Genomic DNA, 25146 nt, shown 5'->3' with positions numbered 1-25146 from the left:
TGAAACACTCACAGAAACATAAAACAGTACACAGTTCTTCAGATACCCTGGTAACTATTATATCACTTCTATGCGTAACCAATGCCAGGCTGCCTGCCAGGTTAGAGAAGTAGACAGAACAGGAAGGACTAGTCTCAACTTCACAGAGAAAACCATTCATCTGGAAACCACTCTCCAGCCTTTGTCATTTTTTATATTAGGTACCTATTTTACGTTGAATAGATTATCTGATTTTAAGATATTAATGTTTTTCTTTATCATTTGTAGGTTTTTAGAGCGACTGTTTGAGCGGCATATAAAACAAAATAAACACCATTTGGAGGAGGTTTGTCTTTCTTTAGAGTTTAATGTTTTTGTATATGCTAAATGAAGGCATTTAAAACAGGTACTTTCCCCTTGTGCTTTCTGTGAGGTGAAGGGGTGAAAGAGCTGTGGGAATGTTAATCCTCTGAGACAGAAGTGGTTCAGTTTATTTACTAATGTAATGACCCTCATAACTACATGTTTCTTTCCTTAATCCTAGGGGAAAATGCGCTACCTGCTGCATGGCCTGAAGGTTGACTTGGGATGCATATCTGAGGAACAGCCAGAAAAGCAAAACAGTTTCAGAATGTTGAATCAACTTGATTTTCAAAAGGCTCTGATTTCAAAACATACTGAACTTGTAAGTAATGATGATACATTAATTCAGCAAGAGCGCCAGCAGTTCCAGGAGGCCCTGGACATGTTGTCATCTATGCCGAAGGATGAAGACAAGATGTTCTCTTTACCTGGTGAATTTTTAATACCTGTTCACAGATTCAAGTATTCAGGTGTTACAGTTCAACAGGTCAATGATGAGACAGATCTTGAAGCCTCAACCTGGAATGAAAATAATCCAAGAATTTCTGACAGTTTAATTGACCAGGAAACTTCTGTGGATGTCATTGAAGGTGACAGTGACTATGAAAAGGTTGAGACTTCCAGAGAATTATGTTGTCTTAACACATCACTGTCCCCATCTGTTCAGTTCCCCAGTGTCAAAAATGGCAGTAATCATGACAAGGAATTAACTCTAAAAATCATGGAAATGAGCATTGAAGACTGACCTCTGGATCTTCATTAATAAATACTCCATGTGGCCAGTAACTCAATACTACTTTTCTCCTTTTCTTTTTACATATTAAGATTTTTGTATTTTCAGTGCTATATAATAAATTACCATAAATTTAGCATCTTGAAACACCATATATTTATTATTAATCCCATTGTCTGTGGTTGAAGAAGTGAAACACAGCATGATTTGTGCTCTACTCTGGGGCTTAAAAGCTGCAGTCCAGGTGGTATTCAGGGCTGTGAGCTCATCAGGAGGTTTGGCCAAGGGAGAACCTGCTTCCAAGCTTCAGCTGTTGGCAGAATTCCTTTTCTTATACCATAGATCTGAGAGCTTCATTTGATTTTGGCTGGCTGGTGGACAGATGGCTGCTTGCCATCTCCTGCCATGGGCACTGTCCTTAAGCAGGCCACAGCATGGCTACTTGCTCTTTGAAGGCAACGGAGAGCCATAGAGACTGCTAGCAAGATGGATGATTTGCCAACACTTTTTTGACATTCCTGGTTAGAATCAGGCAAGTCATGGGTCTCTTGCATACTTAAGGGGTGAGGGGATGACACACAAGGGTGGGAACCACTGGGTTACCTGAGACTCTTTGGAGCACCACTCCTAAAGTTGCTTTTCAGAGGAACATGTTTGACCCCCCTCCTGGCCATTGAGAAATGGTTTATAATCTGGGATGGTCTTACAACATTACATTTTATCATGTACAGAGGCTGGAGGATTGAGTTTGAAACCAGCCTCTCCTGTAATGGAGACTCAAAGAAAAATAGAAACTACAACAAAACAAAATCTTTCAAGAGACTCACTTCTAATTTTCCTTTTCAACCACTTACAATAACATAATTGGATACTGAGTCACTGTAACTTGCTAAGTTTTCTTTGTTGATTCTGTTGAGGAAGATAAGATGCTATTAATAACCTAGGTTATTCTAGCTGTGACCTCCAACTAGCTTTTATCAGCCTTCGGTTAAACTAGTGTTCTGGGCACTGCAGGAGACAGGAGAGTGGATGTTTATGGTTTGAGGATGAGAGAGACTTCTGGGAGGAAACAATGGTGCTGAGGTGAATGTCTGCTGTTCAGTAACACAGCCCTTCCTCTCTCCCAGGAGACACAAGACAGTGTCTCCAATAACTCAGGCTTGTCTTTAGCCTGCTGTGTGGCTGAGGATGACCTTGAACTTTGGATACGCCTGCCTCTACCTCCCCAGCAGTAATTTTTAGAGGCATATGCTCAGTTTTATAGGGTGTTGAATATTGAATCTGGGGCTGTGTTTGCTAGCACTCGACCCACTGGACAACATCTCTAGCCCTTCCCTTAACTTTCTAAGCAGCGCCTCTGTTCTTCTGAGCCTTTTAGCTAAGATCAAGTGTAAACAGCATCTTTTTCCATCATTCATCTTAACTCTCCTAACATAACTTCAGCCCAGCCCCTGTCTCATCCACCCACTTTTATTCTTCAGTTCCTGAACTCCATCTTTCCATGGCAGTAGCCATATGGACAAGCCCTCATCTGTTACCCCTGTGACTTTGTCAGACCCTCCACCCTGGCTGCTTCCTACTTGTGGGAGCCGACATCTTTCTGAGATGATCTTGGTAACTTTTCTTGGCATTCCAGTACTGCCCTTTGGCATGCCAGGTCATCTTTATGCTCTAACCCTGAATCCAGTTTTTGTTTGTTTGTTTGTTTGTTGTTTGTCTTTGGAGCCCTTGCCCATTCTAATTTTTTATACCTCTTAGGACATTTTGATATTATCCTTTAGTTCCTCTTCAAATTTTGTTTTAAGAGATGAGTTAATATAAAACAAATATTAAAACTTGTTCTTGGGTACAGCAAAAGCTATGCAAGGTAGAGTTATTAATGATGGATCTAGGAAATTTTGACTTAGACTCTATTCTGAGGCTGGTGGTGTGCCTTCTGAGCCAGATTGCCTAGGTTTGATCTCTGTGACCTGCATTGTTGAGCCTCTGATTCTCAGCCTTTGGGTGGATGTAATTACAGCACCGTAATCTTAAGAATTAAACAAGTAGTAGGTGAAAACACCTACAGGCTGCTCCTTTAAACGTGTGCCCACTTATTCACCATATGAAGTCATTTTCTTCCCAGGTCATCTCTTTCCTTCTTCCTCCAGGCATTAGGCTGCCCTGCCTGTTTGTTTTGCCTCTGCATGTCTTTGCATCTACCCTGTTCTCAGAGTGTCCTTTCCTTCTGCAGTACCCCTAGCCACCTCCAGTGACTCTGAGTGATTGCCTGTCTACAGTCTGTTTGCAATTGTGTCTGCACTCTAAAGGCAGTAGCTGTCTCTTTGGCTCCCCAGATCAGTGACTGCCTAACAGCTATTCATTCATAGCCTAAGGAGGATAGTTTAAGGTTGAGAGTCAGATGGTAGGGAAATAGGGATGCAGTGCAGCTATTTGCAAATTCCCAGTTTACAAAGGAGAATGTAGTAAATGGTATATGAAAATCTTGCTTGTTCACATGGATTTTTTTTTTTTTTTAGACAGGATCTCACTGTGTTTCCCTGACTGGCCTGGAATTTTCTGTATAAACCTGGGCAGCCTCAAATTCACAGAAATCCACCTGCCTCTGCCTCCAGCACTTGGGAGTTTAACCCCGGTCCTTAGGAAGTACAGTCAGTGCCCTTAAGCACAGAGCCATATCTCCAGCGTCTGTCTTTTTTTTTTTTTTTTAATTTCTGTTTTAAAAATATTGTTTAAATCACATGGGTCTAAGGTTTCTTATAATATTTTTAATCTTGTTATTAATTCTTTAAGTCTTTTCTAGAAACTGTCATCTCTGGAAGACATTTAACTTTTTCAGGCTAATTGCTATACTGTGTTTATTACTGATATTCCAATTTTACCAAAACTATAGCTTATTAAATTTTATATCTATGTACTATGTTTACATCATTTCCCCTTCCTCCAAGCCTCCAAACCCTTCCCATACTCTACCCCCTGCTCACCTTCAAACTCATGGCTAATTTCTTTTTTTTTTTTTTTTTTTTTTTAATTTTTTTTCTTTTTTTATTAAATTATTAATATTTTCACATGTACTTTCCCTCTCCCTCTCCCTCCCCCCACCCCCATTCCTTCTCCCCCACCTCCAACCTACCCCCCACCCCATCCACCCGCCACTCCCCAGGCAGGGTAGGGCCCCCAACCAGGGCTCCACCAAGTCCACCAAATCTTCCTGTGCTGGGCCTAGGCCCCTCCCCATGTGTTCAGAGACAGAGCGAATCCCTTCAAGTGGGATGGGCTCTCGAAGTCCCTCCCACCCACCAGGGCAAAACGCCAGTCCACCTCCAGAGGCTCCCAGGAGTGCAGGGGCCTCCCCATTGGCATCCATGATCAGGGGGCTGGATTAGTCCTGTACTGTCCTCCCAAAGAGCATCTGGGGTCGATATGCTTTCCCTTTTTCAGGCCAACTGTTTCTGTGGGTTTCTCCAACCAGGTACAGACCCCTTCGTTCTTCATTCCTCCCTCTCTTCAACTGAGTTCCAGATTTCAGCTCAGTGTATTTCTGTGGATGTCTGTCTCTGCTCTCATCAGCCACTGGATGAGGGCTCTAGGATACCATAGAGAGTATTCATCAATCTCATTCTAGGGGAAGGGTTTCTAGCTCATGGCTAATTTCTAATTATTGTTTTACATACATGAATATATGAGTAAGCATATAATATACAAGTGAGTATATACAACCTGCTGGATCCATTTAGTGTTGTTCAATGTGTAGGTTTTCCTGGCTGACCACTTGATATTGGGTAACCAATTAGGTAGCTGTCATGCCTGAAAAAGACTAATCCTTCTCCCTCAGCATCATAAATTGCTTGTAGCTCTATGTCTAGTGATTTCTCCCATCCTCCTTGTGGTGTCAACTGGTGGTGTCGTTGTTCAGGTATTGTTTAAGTAGTCAGATTGTTCCCTATCATACATAGACAATATCATCTCACAGCAGATGTCCCAGCCCTCTGCTCTTATCTTTCCATCTCCTCTCTGCAGTGTTCCCTGAGCTTTAGGTGGAGGGGTTGTGTTATGTCTATGAGGGCTCAGTAACCCACGGTCAGTTGTCCTCTGCTTTTGACCAGTCATGGCTTTCTGTAATGGAAATTACTGCAAGAAGCAGCTTGTTTAATGAGAGGTGAAGTCTACAATTAAAGATTATACTGGTGTGTTAGTTTGAATGTAATTGACCGCCCCCCACCCCGCATAAGCTCATAGGGAGTGGCACTATTAGGAGGTGTGGCTTTATTGGAGTAGGTATGGTCTTGTTGAAGAAGTGTATCACTTTAAGGTCTCTTTTGCTCAAGATACCACCCAGTGTTCCAGACCACTTCCTGTTGCCTGTAAGATATAGGACTCTCAGCTCCTTCTCCAGCCCCATGTCTGCCTGCACGCTGCCACGTCCCACCATGGTAGTGGACTGAACCTCTGAACTGTAAGTAAGCCACCCCAATTAAATGTTTTCCTTTATAAGAGTTGTCATGGTCATAGTGTCTCTTCCCAATAGAAACCCTCACTAAGACAACTGGTTTAGGGAAGTAGCAGTAGTAGATCTCCTCTAGGTTCTGTGGCCTCAAGGGCCATAGGTAATTGGTTGCATTCATAGTACCAGGTGTGACTTACCTCTTATTGAGTGGGCTTTAAGTCCAATTTGACAGCTTGGTTACACCCAGGATGTAAATGCTAACCCCCAGGCTCCTTTGCACTACCTCCACCACCCCACCAGACCAACTTCCCACATCCACTGAGGTATTGATACTAATATGAGAACTTGGGGATAAACACAAAAGGCTGCAGTTGAATAGTAATGTTTGGGTGTCAAGTTGACAGACCAATTTCTCTGGCTAGTTAACTTGACACAAGCTAGTCATTTGGGAAGAGAGAACCTCAGTTGAGAAAATGCCACCATTTTCTCATTTTTCTTGAGAAATGAGGCATTTCTTGATTAATGATTAATGGTCTAGTGGGACCATCCCACTTCGGGTGGTGCCACCCTTGGGCAAAGTGGTCCTGAGTTGTATAAGATTGCAGGCTGACCAAGCCATGAGGAACAACAAACTGGTAAGCATGTCCTCCATGGCCTCTGCTTCACTGAATTCCGGCTCCTTTCCTGACTTCCCTCAATGATGGAGCTGTAAGCTGAACCCCACACACATACACACACAATCTAAGTGCCACTGCTGAGCCTTTGGAAATATCTTGCTGATCTGGTCATTTGACTCATAGGTGTCATATCTAGATAGGATTATTTATTACTCTTCTTCCTTGGCAGCTTTGCATGGCACCTTCTGGTCCCATGAAAGCTAATCCAGGGAGAAGCTTCCAGCTCAGTCCCTTCAAGGCCTGTATCGAAAGCTTGTGGTGTCATCAGCAATAGGGACTTACATTCAAATTCTGGGAGGGAACCAAGGACAAGGGCAATGGCAATAGGCTGTATTGTTTGGGTGGTCAATTGAACTCCCCTAACCAGCACAAAGGGATGTTTCTCATGTCTGGTACTGGAGTTTTTGTGAGACTATGACTCTTGAGGGGTGCATTACCATCCTTAGTGATATGTCATTTAAAATAAACCCTTTCCCTACTCCCCCCCAAAAACTCTTAAGTTACAATACATATTGTAAGTGTGGTGGTCCCTACTTGGTGGAACTGTTTGGGAAAGATTAGGAGGTGTCCTTGTTGGGGACATAATGTGTCATTGTGGACAGATGGGCTTGAGGTTTCAAAAGGCTCAGTGCCATTCCGTGTGCCCCCCCTTTCTCTCTCTCTCTGCCTTCTACTTGTAGATCAAGATATGAGCTCTTAGTTTTTCTTGGTACCATGCCTTGCCTTTGACTTTTTTTGTTACTTTTCTGTTGCTAAGATAAAATACCATGACCAAGGCAACTATTTGGGAAGGATGAGGAGGTATGGGCTTGGTGAAAGGGACAGGCTTTGAGGTCTCAAAAAGACTGCTGCTGAGCAGTAGTGGTGCATGCATTTAATCCCAGCACTGGGGAGGCAGAGATTTGAGGCAGAGGTAGGCAAATCTCTATGAGTTCAAGGCTAGCCTAGCCTACAGAGCTAGTTCCAGGACAAAAAACAAAAACAAACATAAAGATTATGCTGTAAAGATTATGCTGTTCCCTGTCAGCTCTCTCCAGTAATAAGCTTGTGAATCAAGAAGTAACCTCTCAGCTGCTACTCCAGCACCAGCACCTGCCTTCTGCTGCTATGGTCCCTGCATGATAGTCTAACCCTTTGAAACCGTGAGCCCAATTAAATGCTTTTTCTGAGAAGTCTCTCTGGTCATGGTAATAGAAAAGTAACTAATACCATAAGAAAGATCTGTGTTGTTCAGTGCCCGTTCATTTCAAATGATAGCTAATCTTCCACAACACTAACCTGTGATGTGTACACCTTATTAAAAAGTGGACTGTGGTGGTTTGAATAGGAATAGCTCCCATATACTTGTGTCTGAATGCTTGGCCATAGGGAATGGCACTATTAGTAGGTGTGACCTTGTTGGAGGAAGTATGTCACCACCATAGGGTCAGGCTTTGAGGGTTCATATGCTCAAGCTGTGCCCAGTATGGCACACAGTCTCTTTCTAATGTAGAACTCTTAGCTCCTTCTCCAGCACCATGTCTACCTGCATGCCACCATGCTTCTGGCCATGCCAACAATGGACTAAATGTCTGAACTGTAAGCCAGCCCCAATTAAATGTTTTCCTTTATGGTCATGGCATCTCTTCACAGCAATAGAACCTAAACTGAGATATGGGCCAGCTTTCTACTTCCCCCATTCATTTGTTCTTTTTTTCTCAGCTCAGTCAGCATCACTAAATATGTATCAGCTTCACCAAACCCACCCTAAGATTGAAGTTTGGCAGATTTATATTCTGGCTAATCCAGTTGGTAATCCAATATTCTGAATTCCTTTTGGCAAGTTAAACCTGTGCAAATTTACTATTCACGTCTGACAACTAAAATAATGCATGTAGTCTATTTGCACGTTTAAAAATCAAAGCTGGTGGCGCAGCTCAGTGGGTAAAGGTACAGAAACAAAACAGGCCCTGCTTCAATAAGGTGGTAGGAGATAACTACCTTTTAACTCCTGAAAAGCTGACCTCTGATCTGCACACAAATGCTGTGGCGCACGCACACACACACACACACACACACACAACACACTCTCTCTCTCTCTCTCTCTCTCTCCTCTCTCTCTCTCTCTCTCTGACCTAGAGATGGCCTCCAGAGGGCGCTGTTGCACACTCGGCAATGCTGCTTGGCTGATGCTTCAGCCCTTTCTTCCCATCTCAATCCAGGGACCACACCAGGGACCAGGGAGGGTATGGCGGGTAAGTGCAACAGGGAAGGTAGAATACTTGGCCTAATCACCCCTTCACCCCCACCTCACAGCCACTTTCTCAGGCAGCATTCATGCTTGCTTCTTCCCTGAGTTGAGATATTTTTAAAATGAATTTCAAATATTTAGTTTGCCTTATATGCTCAGTGCTGAAAAGGCATGGTGCTGAAAGCCTTAGTCCCAGCACTCTAGAGACAGAGGCAGAGGCAGGCAGATCAAGTTCAAGACACAGTGGGACTTTGTCTTAAAGTTGTGTGTGTGTGTGTGTGTGTGTGTGTGTGTGTGTTACATATATATTAAAAAACAATTTACTCAAAAAATTATCTGTTTTCCTGTTGCAGGATACCGACAACAAAGACCCTCATCCATACATTTATTCATATAAATCTCCAGTAATAAGCCTGTACATTGCAGAAGACCTCCATAGTTATTTTGTCAATTTTTCTTACAGTTGTATTAACACATCTGCCTCTCTGAAATGAATTTGGCCATGCCATGATATCATATAGTCCTATATCATAACCCTGTCCTCTGTGGTCCTAGACAGACATTTCCCTTATTTATTTATTTATTTAATTTATGTGCATTGGTGTTTTGCATGTGTGTCAAACTCAAGTTAGAGATAGTTGTGAGATGCCATGTGGTTGTTAGGAATTGATTTCAGATCCTCTGGAAGAGCAGCCAGTGCTCTTAACCACTGAGCCACCTCTCCTAAAAAACTCTAGAATCCCCAGAAGAAAGCTGGTGCCAGAAATACCAAAGTTAACTGGCAGAAATCATTGGTTTACAACCTGTTTTGTGATAATTTTGATATCTAGGAACTAAGAGCCTGGCAGACAGACGGCAACATTCTTAACTCAGGCACGGTAAACCTTTAAAAACCTTAGCTAAGTTTAAAATGTAGAAGTGATGGCAAGTGTACACGGGAGGTTTAAAAAGTGTAATTTTGCCCTGAAGGAACAAGGTATTGCAACAGGAACACACACATGCCATATATTACTCTTTAATTAAAAGTTTTGTTTTACAATATGTCCTTGTCGGTGGGATATTTCCAGATGTTTAAGTGTGACAGAAAGCATCTTCAAACAATGTACCATTGGAAGAAAATGTTTCAGAAAAAGTCCTGTCCTTCATATGGTATGAGATGGAACATATACCACCCAAACCTCCAATCCCATCCTGGGGTGTGCTTTCCATGTGAGTCTCCTGTGCTTAGTTGGGCTGACACTCATCTGTCATGGAGGGTGAAGCTCACCACAGAGTCAAATCAGAATGATGGCAGAACATTATCATTTGGGAGCTAATCCTAGATCCAACATTCTAGAAGGTCTACGACCGCAGTGAACCAGAATCAGGTGTGTGTGGGGGAGGACGGAGGGAGGTGCGGGAGGGGGTCAGCTAAAGGTACCAGCTTGTCCTCTACGTCTCACAAAGCAAGCTTAGCCTGGGCCAAGGACAACACTCTCCCCTTCAAACCTGATCTGGTTCTGACCAGCGAGATGTTTGCAAAGGAGATAGAAGAGGAGGACCAAATGCCTAGGACTGAACCCAGGGTGAATGCAGGATTAAGGTGCTAAATTCAAGTACTCCCTAAACACCATAGCAATTTCTGGTGGCCCCATAAGTTTGGGCTGTGATTTCGGAAAGGAACCTCCCGTTAACTGTTTAAAGTCTTCTGTAATGATAATACAAACCCGAACAGGGAAGCCTTTGTCAGTGAGACCTTGGATTCCCTGTCCGTAGCCCTCTCGGGTCTACCCCCAAGCTCCCCCTCCATCTCAGCTCTCAGTGTGATTAATACTGAGATATTAATACATAATACTGCGTTTCTGTAACAACCAAGCTATCCTGCAAAACCGCCACAGGCACTTGCTCTTGTCCTAGTCATCGTACATACTCATAACCCTTCTCTCTGAAATAGTGTCCACTGTTGTTATTTAAAATATAAAGCCACATATATTAAACTCATTTTTAACAAAAAAGTGCTTAAAACCATCCTTTGCAATTGCTTTCTTCATTTTCAACCAATAAAATCAAACTCATTTATGCTTATTAATAATACTGAAAAAACAGTGAATCTGATTCTTTGATCTTTTTTTTTAAATAATGTGCCTTTATCCCCAACTTCACATTAAGTGACTCAGTATCATAACAAATTGAGCTCTTATTTGGAAAATATAGAAGGTACAAATATATAGAACTTTTAGGATAAAAAACATTCTGAATATAAAAATGCTTTCTATGTTTCAAAATAACACTTTTAGATTTTTCTTTAGTTTTGGATTTGGTGAATAAACCACTTAGTTCCCTGTAGTTTTTCTTCTTAAACAAAAGCTAATAATGGTTTTAAATAGTTACTCAAGAACTACTCAGTCTGTGGCTCACCCCACATAAAAGTTCAGCTTCTAGCTAAAACAAAACAAAACAAAAAACCCTATTTATTCATAAAATTACATTATCAAAAACTAGCTTAAAATAGAAATCTGTGCGCCGTAATGATTGCCAGAACTGCCCAGTGCAGCTTCAGTAAGACAGAGAACCGTCCAGAAAATACAGACTCCAAAATGTGTGCAAGTGCTGCAAGCCGGGCAGGTGAGGCCAGAGCACCAAGCCTGTCTTCCTCAGCCTGCCCCAGGTCCACATCCCTCCTCAGCCTTGTGCTTGGGATGCTTCTTCAGCTCTTCATACCATTCCTCCCGCTCTGGATCTCCACACGGGACTGCTGGGGACAAAATAGGAGCTGCACGAGCACTTCTTTCTGTCTTTCTCTTCCTTCCTTCCTTCCTTTTTCTTTACGCTGTAAACACTTCACATGATTGGGTCCCCATAAAAAGATGTGGGAGCTTAAATGAGCCTGGAGCTTTTGAGGAACTGGATGAGAACTCTGTACACGAATGTATACTGGCCAAGCGTCTGCACCAGCATCATTCTTTGTTGTCTTAGCATGTCCAGCACTCTGGGGATATCCAGCACCTAGTGAGAGAAACAGTGATGAAGAGAATATTCCAGAGGGGAAAAACACTGCAAAGGCTGTTGCCCTCACAGAGATTCGCCTAAGAGACAGGCAGGCAGCCCCCTGTCTACCTGAGCATCTTCTGTGATAACCTAAGATCTGATTTGGTTTAGCTACTACAAACAAAATATCCATGTGATTTTTTTCTTCAACAGGCCTTAGCTGCAACATACTGACTTGTATATCAGTTACATGTCAATCACCTCACAGAGTCTCAGATTCAACGTGTGCTAGGCACTGCCAGGATCTAAGTCAACATTTCCCACACAGACCACTGGCCAGCACTAATAATGTGTTTTATCTAGTGTTTCCTGTAATACCATTAACACTTAACACAACACATTTGACAGCCTTCCATATTATGTGACATCTCAGTCTTTATTATGACAGCCAGAGCCAAGAACCTCTAGGCCAGAGCCTTTTACAAACAACACTTAACATCGATCTTGTGGCCACCATAGTCCTAGGAAACATGTTCAGAAAGATACTGAGGCACTATGCCCCTCTCTTTCCCAGCTATTAAGAATATAGAGCTTAACATAACTCATCACCTCGTTGTGCTCCAGACAGGCAATCATGATCTCTGACAAAATGACGACACCAGTTCTTCCTACGCCAGCACTGCAGTGTACCAGCAGTGGAGGGTTGGGGCTTTGCGGTTCACTTGTACTGTTTGTATGACGTCGAACAGACTGGATCTCTTCAAGGTATGCTGTGAAAAAAATCAGTGAAATACAAAAGTACTCAGATAACAGCATATAAAGCTACTCATGACTAGCCATCTCTTAAGAACTCCTTAGGCTGGCAAAATGGCAGTGTGGGTAAGAGCACTCACCAAGACTGATGCCCTGAGTTCAATCACCAGGAGGAACATGGTGGAAAGAGAGAACAAACTCTAACCTCCACACATGTCATGTGGCACACACACACACACACACACCCCTATAAACCCATCTTGTGTTAAGCCCCCTCATTTTAAAACAAGTCTAAAGCTTCTATGGGACATCAGAGAGGGACTATTTAAGAAACCAAAGGCAAAGGAAGCTGCCTATAAACAGATACTTACATAAAAATCCTTTGAGGTCTTCAGGACAGCCATGCTCAGGCCAGTCTGTGTACTGGAGATGCCAAACTGTCCTCTCCTGCCCTGTGAGAAGGTGCTTCATCTTCAAACCTGTAGTGGCATAGCAGCCCGAGTCTGTGCGGAAGCGAGTTGTGATCTTAAACCTTCCATAGGTGACGGTGTTGTGCCTTGAACCAAGCCTTGGCCAATACCTGAAGCTCTTCTCCCTGCCACCCTCCTGTTAAAGACAGGGATAATTCAGTAGCAGTACAAGAGCCAGCCAGGGGTGTTCTTCAATCAAGCTACCATCTAACCCTACTTTTCTCGAAAGGTCAACACTCCAGGTGGTTGTTGAGAGGAATGAGCACTTACCTCTTCCGCTGTCACCATCGCTATGATTGCGATTCCCTGTTCCCACACCATCTGCCAAAAGTCCTGGCAGGTATTTTGTAATGGTCCCTGTGTGGCAATATAATCCCATTCAGTTCCACTGACAGAGACCTGCAATCAGCGAAGGTTAAAAGCTCAGTGTGGGCATGGAATATACACGCAGAGCTGTTGGTGTGTTCATGGTAACACTGAAAACTGCCTGGGCTATTCAGCAAAGGAAGGACAACTGACATCTTGATAAGCATGTACCATGAGTTCATATGACATCCATGTGGCTTGGAACATTCTGCTTACCTCCTGTATTTCAGTTTTATCTACAAAATAAAATAGTTGCCCAGCCCATAGGGTTGTGAGGATAGCCATTGTACACAATGTCTGGCATGTAACAAGTACTAAGTAAATGGCCCCTCCTTCTGTAATGCTAACACCAACATCACAGTAACCCAAGTCACAAGCATAATTTGCCATGATGAAATATTAAATATGCTCAGAAAACTAGGGGCAAGTAAATCAAAACTTATGCTAATGCCAGATTTCTCTGAGAAAAGAACTACCTTCCATTGAGAATGGTCTCCGTCCTGAACCAAGTCCAGATCTCCCTCCATAAGGCCACGTTTCCCCTTAGCAATCAATGCCCTCCAGTGCTAACATAACAAGGAGTCACCAGCTCTACAGCCAAGAAAATGGGGACTAAACTACCTTCTACCAGTAACTGCTAACAACCATGTCTTCCTGAGTGCCCATTAAATGTTCGAGCCTGGGCCAAGCCCTGTTCCACACACCCTGCCTCTAAGGTTCCCTGTCAGCAGCAGCATGTGGGTAGCCACAGGTTATCACAGCGGTTGGTTAAGTAAGTGGGGGTCCCACAACTGCTGAGAGATCTAGGAGTTGACCCAATCTGCCCAATTCTGAAATTCATATTCTTTCCATGACTCCTCAAGTTGTAGCTGAAGATTTTGAAACACCACTACAACAAAACAAAACAAAAAAACAAAAACACAATCTCATTCCATTTTTACCCATCCAGTTGTAAGAGATGGGATGAGTTATCCCAGAGATATGTTTGGTTTCTAAATACATGATACCCATATAAAAAGCAAGGCAGTACATGCATTGATTCTCCAAAACCATTAACTATGCCATTAATCCCAGTACCTGGGAGGCAGAGGCTACTCTGTATGATTTTAAGGCCACCATTAGCTATATAAACAGCCAAGGAGACATAGTGAGACCCTGTGTCCAAAACCAAAACTAAATAAACAAATAACAAAAGCCATTAAGCAACACACATGGTTGCCAAGTCTTTACAAATCCTTGGAGGTCAGATCACTATCAAATACAATGTGCAAGCTGAAGAAAACTGGGAAAGAAAAAAAGCACACCTGACTACAGGCACAACTCAGTCCCATAAGGGGCATTCTCCTTTCTGCAATAAAGAATCCCAGCTAGCTGGCATGAGCGGCCTGTCACCTCCCACTGTGGCAAATGTAACATCACCCAGTTCAACAGCATCAGACTGTTCCGGGGAGTGATTCTTTAAAGAACAGAGTGACACTAGACATCCCAAGAAGACAGGACAGATGGCATCCTGGTAAGCAAAAGCTTGTGTGAGCTTCCTCCAGAGTCCCTGCAGCTGATTGCTCCAGTGTCTACTAAGCCCAATGACCTGGGTTTGATTGCCATGGCTGGGGAAAGGGAGCACACAGAAAGCAAACTGGCACATTCATTACATACAAGGCACACAGTTGGGTGATGGAGAAAAACCAGTGATTCAGAGTCAGCTCCTGTGAGAACTGACAAGCCCCCAAAGAGTCTTCAGATTCAGGACAAGGTTCTACTGGCAGACAAATGGAATGCCCCAAGTCCTGGCAACAATATGGATACAGAATGGCTACCACATGGAGAGTGGATGTGTCTAGGTTCTCCAGCCTATAACATAATCATCATGATGACTCCAAATGGGATGTTCTCACAATACAGACCCCAGCGAAAATCTTAGCATTGCTGTAAGTCAGCCCGGGACTGCAGTGCTGGTGATGCAGCCTCGGGACGCTCCTCTCACCTTAATATGTGACGCGTTGATGTAGCCAGTGTTGTTCTCCTTGGTTGGTACCAACTCTACTCTGGCATCGTCATAGGGAAGCACGTCTTGGAATCGATTTCTTTCTGCATTTTCAGGGAGTCGGGCTGTTGAACACTCTCCATCAACTAGTCGTTTCTTAAGAATCCTTTCATATTCGGTGAAGACCATTCCTTGCTCTAAGCGCTGTTCCAGAATCTTACACTGTAAAACAGGACCCGTATGATGAATAAGGGTCACATAGCATAGCTGAGTGTACTTCTGAAATCTTGTCTTCTGCTTCAAGGTCTAGCATTTTCAAATATGGAAGATTCTACATGAAACCCAACCCAAAGGTTTACAAGTCATGGAAATTAGAACAAAAAGACCTAATGTTATTGGCAAGATGTAGAATGCAAAATTCAGTTTGAAGCCGAAAGCGAGCCTGAGGCAGTTCATTACACTTGAGTTCTAAATCTATGCTCGGTTTTGTGATCTCTAAGAAACAGAATTCTCCTAGGACAGGAAAATCAAATGCTCTTTACAACAAATGTATAGAAGATACTGAGAGCAGCAGATGCTGCCTTCAGATGCAGTTATAAAGAAATGAACACCCATCTCATTTTAAAACAATAAATTTTCAATTCAGTATTTATTTCATTTTAATTTAAAAACAAGGTGAATTTCCAATAATAACGAAATGTCTGCTTTCTTTTCTCTGTATCCATTTACACATGTTCTTGCTTTGAAGAAATAAAACAATCAAGAACTTTCACAAGCAAATAGCTTAATCAACATTGAAGCCTGAAATTACTTAATACATTGTTTGCTCCGGCTGTGACCCAGAAAGTAAGATTCCCTAACATTCATTTATGACTATTAAATTAAGTCAGAAAATTTCACGAGGGCACTTTGGAGTTGCCTCCAAGATCACTCCCTCCGAGAAAGCACAGAGCTCGGGCATCCTGCATACTCACCCTTTCGTCATTTGTTGCCCGGGTGGACACTTCCTTCCCTTCATCAGGCAGAGGCAGTCGGGACAGGGAGAGTCCATTGAGGGCAGCCAACTTAAGGGGACCGATCTTCTTTGCATCTCCTCGAGTCTTTTTCATTCCCTGGAAGAAAATATTTACACACATATAGAGAGACAATCCTTTCAGAGGCTGTGTCAACGGGCTAACAAGGAAGCAAGCTCTGCCTGCTAGCACCCAAGGAGAGAAACTCCTTCCCACACGTCTGCTGAACAGGCTTTAAGAAGAAGAAGACATTCCTTTCAAGGCCGGAGCTCTGATAAGGCCTCCAGATAGACGGCTTTCACTCCAATTGGTTACAAGGCTCTGTTGCAATGAAAGGTGAGGCTGGAGGCAGGCAAGATTCTTACAGAACTACCCGACTTCAAAATGTGACACCACACAAAACAGAAAAACAAGCCTTTTTCTTTTCTTATTTTGACACACGGTCTCACTATGTAGCCTTAGCTGGCCTGGAACTCCCTATACATAACAGGCTGGGCTCAAACTCACAGCTATCCCCCTACTGGTCTCTGCCTCCTGAGTGCTGAGATGAAATACATGCACCACCATGCCTGGCAGCCTTTACTATTTTTAAAACAAACAAACAGATTTAAATCATTCAGGAAGGAAGGAAGGAAGGAAGGAAGGAAGGAAGGAAGGAAGGAAGGAAGGAAGAGAAATGTGAATTGCTTTCACATATTCTACTCTACAGTCTTGAAGAACAATGTGACCTCGGCTGTCCCAAAATGGCCACATTTCTACATCACGAAATAAACATAGCTGAAAACTCTACAAGAAAGCCGGAGTGGAAGGGAAGCATCAACGGAATAGTGTCCTGTGAAAACGGGTGTTTCCCAAAGTTCTCAAGCCTGGTGACTTTGTTCTCTCCAGCAGGTAAACCTGAGAACATGTCTCCTCAGCCATTCTGTGGAGTTACAAAGAGTCCTAGGACTCAAACAAATGGTTTCCCAAGTTCTTATAAGGAAATCAGCCTATTCCACCTTTATCAGCCTAAAAAATGCCATGACACCAGGATTGAAACCACAGAACAGGAACAAAGAGTAGACATTTTGGCGAGGAAGAAAATGCTATACTGTAACTGAAGAATGTGCGTGGTATGGACATATATGTGGAGGCCAGAACATAGCACTGGGTGTCTCCTCTACCATTCTATCCCTGTGAGACAAAGTCTTTCTCACTGAACCCAGTCTGACTGCCCTGAAATCTACTGGGTTCTACCTATCTCCATCACAGTGCCGACATAAAGGCACCCACAGCCATGACTAGTTCCCACATGGGTGCTGGGGATTTGAACTCTGGTCCCCTTGACTGTACAACAAACAGTCTTACCCCATGAACCATCTGTCCAGACCATAGAATATTTTTTGACTTCATAGTTCATATCGCTTATGAGCTTCCCACATAATGGAATTCAGACTTGGAATGGGCAGAATCCTGGGTCAAAGCCCGCTATGTAATTAACTAACATCCTACAGGAAAGTTACCTTTGCCCTCTAAGTCTCACCTACACAGAAAAACAGAAAGGGAGCACATGGGAACAGCTCAACATAGACCCAAATGTCCTGAATCTAGTCTGTGCAGAAAACAGTGCTGTGCTGCAGTGTTTAACAACCAGCTCCCAAAGGGAAAGGTTCTACCTTCCCTGGTCATTTCCACAGTGCAGACACTGTCACAGCCACTCCCGACTGCCTAAGGATGTCATCTGACTCACACCATTCCTAAAACCTCATAGATCTGTTAGCCAGTGTTGACTGACTCAGTGACTTCTGCCTGAAATCCAAACGCCCCCCCCCCCATTGACAAGCCAGATGAAGGTGGCTCCAGACCAGCTGCAATATTCCTTACCAGGCCCATGGCTTTCAAATCTGCAGGGCTTCTTGGGTGAGAACCACACTGCACAGGCCTAAAGGATGCATCGAAGAGAGACTCCTTACGTGGATGTGTGAGCACCCAAACCAGTCTGCCTTGGAGATAACAATCTAGTTCCTGGAGGTGGAGGCCATGGGTGGAGAATTCTAAATGGGTCCTCCTTGTCTGCTATTTACTCACTGTTTTTTTGTTTTGTTTTTTAACTTTAGCTCCATTTAGTGTTGTCTGATGACAGTGACAGTGACACCTTGAAGGGGTCAGAGGTGTTAGAAAGGGGTTAGCCTCCTCAGTGCGTGGGAAGTTGGGAAACTAAACTTGTGATGCCACATAAAGCCACGAGTAAATATTGGCAGAGCACTTTTGATGCTTTGAAGGTTTATTTTAGTCCCCAGGAACTCTGAGGTCATCTCATTTACAAATGAGAAAACTGGAACATGGAGGGACTAAATAGTTTGTTCAGGGTCACTAGCTGCCACTGTCATAAAGGCATCAGTGTCAAACAATAAAAAACAAATCTTTCATTAAAACCAGTTACATAGAAGCATTTACTGCAGAAGGTAGACTTCCAGGCCTAACTGCAGTGAGACTTAGATGGACAGAGAGGAGACAACTGTCCTGGTTATGAAGATGGAAGCTGGAGATGGATGCATAAAGGGTCCTTCCCACTGATGAACTACAATACACAGCAGGGCCTACACTCAGACACAAGCAGTCCACTGCTAGGACCTGTATGTTTCCTCTTAACCACAGAATCCATGCATATCCTCAGGGAAAATCCCTATGCAAAAAGGAAGAGGCTAAAAGACAGTCCAAATGTACAACTTCACTAAAAAGTTTTAAACAATAATGAGAAAGAAAATTTGTGTTTAAAGAGAAGCAACTAGATCAAAGCCCTCAGTGTAAGTGGAACTTGTCAGACCCCATCAAAATATACTAAACTTCTCTCACCTTGACTTGCTGAACAGTTGCAGAGGATGATGGCAAACTGTGTACCTGGAAGAGGTCAGAGGTTTTGGAGGGTTTGGGCTCTTCAGTTCTCGGTAGGTTAGAGAATTAAAGGGGACTGTCCTTAATGTGAGTGTCATTTGGAGTACTTGTGCTCCACGTAAAAACAGCAGGCAGTTCTTACTGCATTGTCATGAAGGGCCCCATCCTGCTGGCTTGGGGACTCAGGAAGTGACCGTGGAAATCCCCACACTATCACTGCCCTAATACTGCTCAGCCTGTACCCTCTACCATGGTTCGCTTGAGCACCGGCCTTCGTAAACTCAGGAAAAAATAAAGCTGAACTTAAAATTCAATCCTTTAACTAAGTAAACACCCTTAAGTCTGTGCCCTTCCTTAGGCTGTTTTCCTATCTGTACTGATCTTTCATAGCATTGTGATACTCTGAGTTTCCCAGCCTGCCCGGCGGCCTGCATCACTTTGAGGTCCTCATTCACTAAGCCGGAAGGATACTTGCAGTAGCTCCTCAATCTCTGGGTCATCCTAACAGAGATGGGGAAGAAGAATCCTGGCTGACGTGGTTCCAGGGCAGGTCATGGGACAAGGAGGTGAGGGTCATACAGAGCTGATCCCTGAGCAATGCCACATGGTGACTATGAGGGGACACACTTCCAAACAGGACCAAAAATGCTTAGCCAAAGGCTGAGGATTCAAAAATGATTCGGCACAGAGTAGCCAGGCTTTAGCAGGTGATTACTACTCAGTAAAATGCTACATGGAGTACACCTGGACACAGAATACAGCGGAAGCAAACGGGCTGGTATAGAGAAGACTAAAGCTCAAAGTTCCCGGTCAGTCACTCACTAGTTGTATGACCTTGGGAAAGCTACTTAATATTTAATATTTCTGAGTCAGCTTCATCTGTGAAACAGACCAATAACAATGGCTCATTATAAACTGAATGCAGCAAAGATGAAATCTCTACACGTGGTAAATGTTCTGAAAAAGACAGCTACAGAGAACAGCACTGGCCTCTTACAGTTTGTTCTGTGTAGGAAGTGCTTCCCATGCTTATTAGACTGAGGAACGAATTGCTGCCAGGTCCACAAGGGTCGTCTTTTGAATGTTCACTCTCATTCTCGTAAAGAGACTGACTGGCTTTCCTGAGTCCCAGGGTCCAGCCTACAGAGGTCATGGCCAAGATAGTCATGCTGGATCCAGTCTCAAACCTTGACAACTACACAGACTTAGGGACACAGTCTCAGCTGCCTCTCTCAGGACATCACTTGAACAAAAAGAGCAGATGCTGTTCTGAGGTGCCTTGTCACCCCCCACAGTATTTTAATGGGCAGTCAGCAAAGCAGTCTTGGCTGGAGTAATGAATTGTCCCCCTTTCCCTCAATACTTTACTAATACAGCTTGTGGACTCCCCCCACCCCCTTCCTTCGGCCTTTTCTCTGCACCCAGTTTACTCTGGCAAGACCACTACCACCCTCCTCAATCAACATAAACCCACACATGCCCCAAACAAGGCAAAAATCAGAGCCGAGGTCAAGCTGACAGGTAAGAGAAAAAGTAAAGAGCTGAGAAACGGCGGGTACCGAGGGAAGAGCAGACAGAGTAGTTAAAGGTTGAAAACAAATATTAAGGGTCTGTCCTCCCTGTCTGAGGCACCTCTGCTCCTGCACCAGCTTACCCCGAGTGGTGGAAGTCCTTCCACGATGTTCTTCTTCCCAGAGAGGAGATCTGACACTGGCCTTTTCTTGAGAGAGTCCCTCCTCACTCGGTACCTCCCTGAAGTGGTGAGGTCAGACTCCGACATGGAGGGGGTCAGCAGCCCATCTCTCCGGGGCCGATGGGTCTCCACCAGCAGGTGGACAGGGCTGATGTCCTTCACCCTCTTCTCAGGCTCCGTAAAATGGGACTTGGGCTCAAGGATATGCAGAGGGCCGGGGACTGTGGTCACCGAAGCACAGGGGTAGCTCAGCTGTTGCTCCTGAGAGTAAGTGGCGGTCAGGCGGGGCTCAGACACAGCTGAGACAGTGTGTGCTCTGCTGTGGTCCTCATCCAAGTCCTCTTCCTCCTCGCTGCTGTGTATCAGCATGGTGGCATCAGAAAGGGACTTCTTGTGGCTGTACCTGTCACTGTCCTGTTCTTCACTCTCCTCTTGCTTTGTTCTGTCAGAGAAGACACTGGACTGGGAGCCCGCTGAGAAAGTCCGTGGAGCCACGTCTGCCGCCGACGCAGACATGGTCCTCTCCTTGAGCCTCAGGCCTTCGAAGCCGTGTGTGAGCCCCGCAATTTCAATACTGTTCCTCTTCTGTAGATGGGCATGCCGAGCTGCTGTGAGGGGCTCGCTGACCTCCTGCAGAGAGTGCGCCACTGGCAAGCTGTCCTCCTGGAAGGTCTGCACCGAGTGGTGGACGCGCCTGGTGATAAGATCCGGGTTGCTGCTGCTGATGTAGAGGTGACGGGACAGGTCTGGGGTGCTGTTGGCGGGCCTCGGGTATGGGTACGGCGGGGGTGGCCGGTAGACCTGGGTTCTCATAATGTTTGGAGCTGGGTAGTCCTGGGCCTGGAGCTGCACATTTGTCAGCTCGGGCACACTGACAGCACCCACCACCGGTCGCCTCTCAGCTGGGTAGGGGTACGGAGACTGACTGTGGAAACTGTAGTTCAAGTTAAACGGGTAGTGAGCCGACTGGGGGGAGGTAAGGTGTGCATGCTCCCGAATCTCAGGCTGGCTGTAGACCAAGGCATCGGGCCTGCTGTAGGCGTAGGAACTGCCAATGTTGAGATTCCTCAGAGAGTGACTGTGCCTGTCTGCGTGCACCATGCCTCTGTTGAGCTGCTTCATCACAGTCTCATAGTCGGGGGTGGGGCGGTAAGACGGGGGGATCAGGGCGCTGTGCCGATGGGATGGGATGTAGTCGGGTCTCATGACATCGCTGCCACTAATACTTGGGTTGGAGGACATAGGGGAGGGCTGCAAGTAGGGCTGGGGCGTATTTAAGGAGTTCGTGCTGTGTGCGCTGTACACGCTGCCATTGCGGATGCGGCCACTGAGGTCCATTTGGGTTCTGTCCAAACTTGTCTGGGAGTGACAATAGAATCCATTCTTGTTGGGCACAAAGATGTTATCTGAGGAAGGAAAAAGGTTTTAAAAGATTTTGAAAATGTATTAAGTTGGACTCATTACTCCAGTCAAATACTGAGATAGGCCCCGAAAGAGTCGGAAATTTTCTTGCTAAAATGACACATCTTCAGTCACACTAAGTTGCCCTGGGAGCTTCAGCTTCCTCGCCTACAGGATGGGCAGGTCTGCCCGCTTCAAGCTCGCCTATAGGTTGGGGTAGGTCTGCCCGCTTAAAGCTCACCCATAGGATGGGATAGGTCTACCTGTTGAAAGCGAGGTACTTAGGATATGGACGAATCTAAGTCCAATATTGAGAGTATAATTGTATCACAAAGTAATCTTTTTTCTGAAAGTTAAAAACATATACTTCACTTAGACAAGAAGCAGGTTTTCTGGAACACTGTGGAACTCAAAGAAGAGATACTGTTGGCGCAATGAGCCACGGTGGGTAGGGACACAACCCTGATGCTGAGCTAGGGCAGATACCAATGATCTATGAACATTTCCTTAACTGGAATTTTAGATTCTTCTTTGATAGAAAAACAAAACAAAACAAAAAAATCCATGCTACAAGGTCCAGTACAGCAGGTACAGAGCTTTCCTCTCCAACAGGGAGAGGCACTGGTAGTTGTAACTCCACCAAAGGCCCAAAAGCCAAGAAGAACCAGGCTAAGGTAGCTGTCATTGGCCCACTAAGCCTGCAGTTGAGCAAGATGTGGATGGAAGGCTGCAGGCTCAGGCTACTAATCCTACAGTGCTGGTGTGCCTGCCTGGGCTAGAAGAGGACTCGACCTACAGCTCACCTGAACTGCCTTATGAGCCCCAACATCCCAACTATCGTCACAGAGCCTTCATCTAGTACTTGATGGAACCAGACACAGAAATTCGCAGCCAAGAACCATGCCTAGCTCCAGGAATCCAGTTGAAGTGAGAGAGGAAGGAATATATGAGCAAGGGAGGTCAAGATGATGATGGAGAAATCTACAGAGACAGCTGAACCAAGTTCATGGAAACTCATGAACTCTACACCTACAACCATGGAGACTCCGGGGGACCGAACTAGGCCCTCCCTATGTGGGAGACATTTGTGAAGCTTGGGCTATCAGAGGGGTCCCTGGCAGTAAGGCCACGATACAAACCTGGTACATGAGCTATCTTGTTGAAGCCCATTGCCTATGGTAGGAAGCCATGCTCAGCCTTAAAGCATGGGAGAGGGGTCTGGCCCTGCCCCAACCCATTGTGCCAGACTATGTTGACTCCTCATGGAGTCCTTACCTGTGAGGAGGAGTGGACTGGGGGTGGGCTGCGAGGGAGGTGAAGGGGAGAAGCGAGGAGGAGGTGGGAGGAGGGATAGGAGAGAGAACAGTGGTTGGAATGTAAAATGAAATAAAAAAAAATTGTTTTAAATGGAAGAAAATAACCTGCAGAAAGCATTGTTTGTGTAATTCAGAAGCTCCGTGGCGGTGTAGTGTCTGATTACCTGCTGGGCACACTGCATTCTGGGGCGCACACAGCTCTGAGAAGGCCAGTCCCATAGCTCTCCCCTCCTGCTGCACTCCACTGCCTCTTCCTGTGCTTCTCCATCTGCAGAACACTCAGCCATTGCTAGATCTCTAGATTCCTTTTTTGTCACAGATCCTTCACCCAGTTTGTCTAGAGCAGTGTGATACCTACCTACCTAGTGTCCCTGCCTCCAGGCTCTCTAAGAGCACACAGGACTATCTATACTTCTCCATCCCATGATGCCAAGCACATACCTGTGACTAGTAACATGGAGGAGAAAGTGTGCAGAAAGTTAAGAGCCAGTTTCTGAGAACTCCTCCTCCCATGCCCCCAGTGCCTTGACTTAACACCATTACAGAGAGAAAAGGCTCCTCCAGTCTGAGACCCCGATACAGGCGGACATGGAATAGAGCCCACCTGCCAGGATGCAATGGACACGAACTCTGATGGAGAAGTAAAGCCACCAAAGGTTTCTAATGTTGTTAGCACAGCAGAATCAGACCATCCTGGCTGAACAGCCGCATGTGAACTGGAAGGAGGTTGGGTTTAGGGTGTGTGGGTGTCGGTGCAGAGGGCAAAGCCAGGGTCCACTCAGACAGAACAAGCTAGAGAGAAGCAAGCTGACAGCCAGAAGCTAGAGGAGAAGGACCGGCTAAGGGGATGTTGAGGAGCATAGGCCTACAGGCAAGGGATGAGCGTGTATCAGGGAGGGAAGCTGGAAGCTTTCTGTCAGGTCAACTGGGGAGTGTGAAGACCAAAGATATATTCATGGGATGTAACTGCTAATGAAAGGTACAAAAGGACAAGGACCTATGTTGGAGCAGGAGCAAAGGGACAGGGAGAAGGGGATATAGAAAAGATAGTGCATGATGTTACAGGCTATGGCTATTTCACTGACTGGGTAAAATTACATGCATCTTGGAATCCACACAACCAGAGAGTGACTTCATCATAATGAAGGACTGTAAAAACAAACAGACTTGCAGGGTAAAGCAATGACTTCAAATTTACTATTCAATTCCCAGCAAGCCCTGATAGTTGACACCAGTTCCTGAGAGACTATTATTGGCTAGAGAGCCTCCATGCGGGGTTCCCACCTGTCTGACAGTGGGAAATGGGATATGGGTGGAACACGGGGATGATGACAGGGTGGGAAATGAGACTCTGAGTCACCCTTAGAGGAACTCCACATGAAGGAGCTGCTGTGGAAGCCCCCTCAGGGAAGGAAAATTCCAGACAGATCTTTGTGACACCACCTAATACTAACAGGAAGACCACCTATGGGTGTGGAAACCTCTGAGAGGGATTAAGAGGAGCCAATGGGCCGGAGTATGGAGACATCACTCTCAAATGGAGTGCAGTCAGAAAGGGAAGATAAAATAACCCAAACCATTGTCTGAAGAAGAAAGGAAAGAGTGGCAGGATCGTCATAGATCAAGCAGCACAGAGACAGAAGGCAGAAGCCTTGTCCCATGGTTGGAGGGGCTTTGGTTCAAGTACAGATGGGTATAGAAGAGGGGGCAGGAATGGGACAGTCCCAGAGGACACTGAACTCCACACCACAGCTCTGTTCTGCTATCGCCATCCTCAACTCTGCATAGAAGGCCACAACTAGAAGTGCAGTCAACACGCCTTCTTCCTGTCCCTTCAGACCTGTGCCCTACAAAGTGGGCAGTAGACCCCACTTCCAAAC

At 45.0% G+C, this 25146-nt stretch overlaps 2 protein-coding genes across 14 annotated transcripts in view; one reads left to right on the top strand and one right to left on the bottom strand.

Moving 5' to 3' along the window:
* Nucleotides 1–1211, top strand: part of LOC100751616 (spermatogenesis associated 7) — a 31125-nt gene extending 29914 nt beyond the window's left edge. For all 11 annotated transcript variants that reach the window (XM_027419598.2, XM_027419594.2, XM_035445402.1 and 8 more), the window contains 2 exons: nucleotides 268–325; nucleotides 524–1211. In XM_027419598.2, the coding sequence (XP_027275399.1) occupies nucleotides 268–325; nucleotides 524–1087 (622 nt within the window). In that variant the 3' untranslated portion in view covers nucleotides 1088–1211. The remainder of the gene's footprint in view (nucleotides 1–267; nucleotides 326–523) is intronic.
* An 8217-nt stretch (nucleotides 1212–9428) lies between these two features.
* Nucleotides 9429–25146, bottom strand: part of Ptpn21 (protein tyrosine phosphatase non-receptor type 21) — a 57142-nt gene continuing 41424 nt past the window's right edge. For all 3 annotated transcript variants that reach the window (XM_027419602.2, XM_027419600.2, XM_027419601.2), the window contains exons 13-19: nucleotides 20511–21955; nucleotides 15944–16081; nucleotides 14970–15191; nucleotides 12890–13018; nucleotides 12521–12755; nucleotides 12006–12166; nucleotides 9429–11414 (exon numbers count right to left, since the gene is read on the bottom strand). In XM_027419602.2, the coding sequence (XP_027275403.1) occupies nucleotides 11286–11414; nucleotides 12006–12166; nucleotides 12521–12755; nucleotides 12890–13018; nucleotides 14970–15191; nucleotides 15944–16081; nucleotides 20511–21955 (2459 nt within the window). In that variant the 3' untranslated portion in view covers nucleotides 9429–11285. The remainder of the gene's footprint in view (nucleotides 11415–12005; nucleotides 12167–12520; nucleotides 12756–12889; nucleotides 13019–14969; nucleotides 15192–15943; nucleotides 16082–20510; nucleotides 21956–25146) is intronic.

The sequence above is a fragment of the Cricetulus griseus genome, chromosome 5, assembly GCF_003668045.3.
Source record: "Cricetulus griseus strain 17A/GY chromosome 5, alternate assembly CriGri-PICRH-1.0, whole genome shotgun sequence".
In the NCBI taxonomy this organism is placed as follows: domain Eukaryota; kingdom Metazoa; phylum Chordata; class Mammalia; order Rodentia; family Cricetidae; genus Cricetulus; species Cricetulus griseus.
This window is presented reverse-complemented; position numbering and strand designations above follow the sequence as displayed.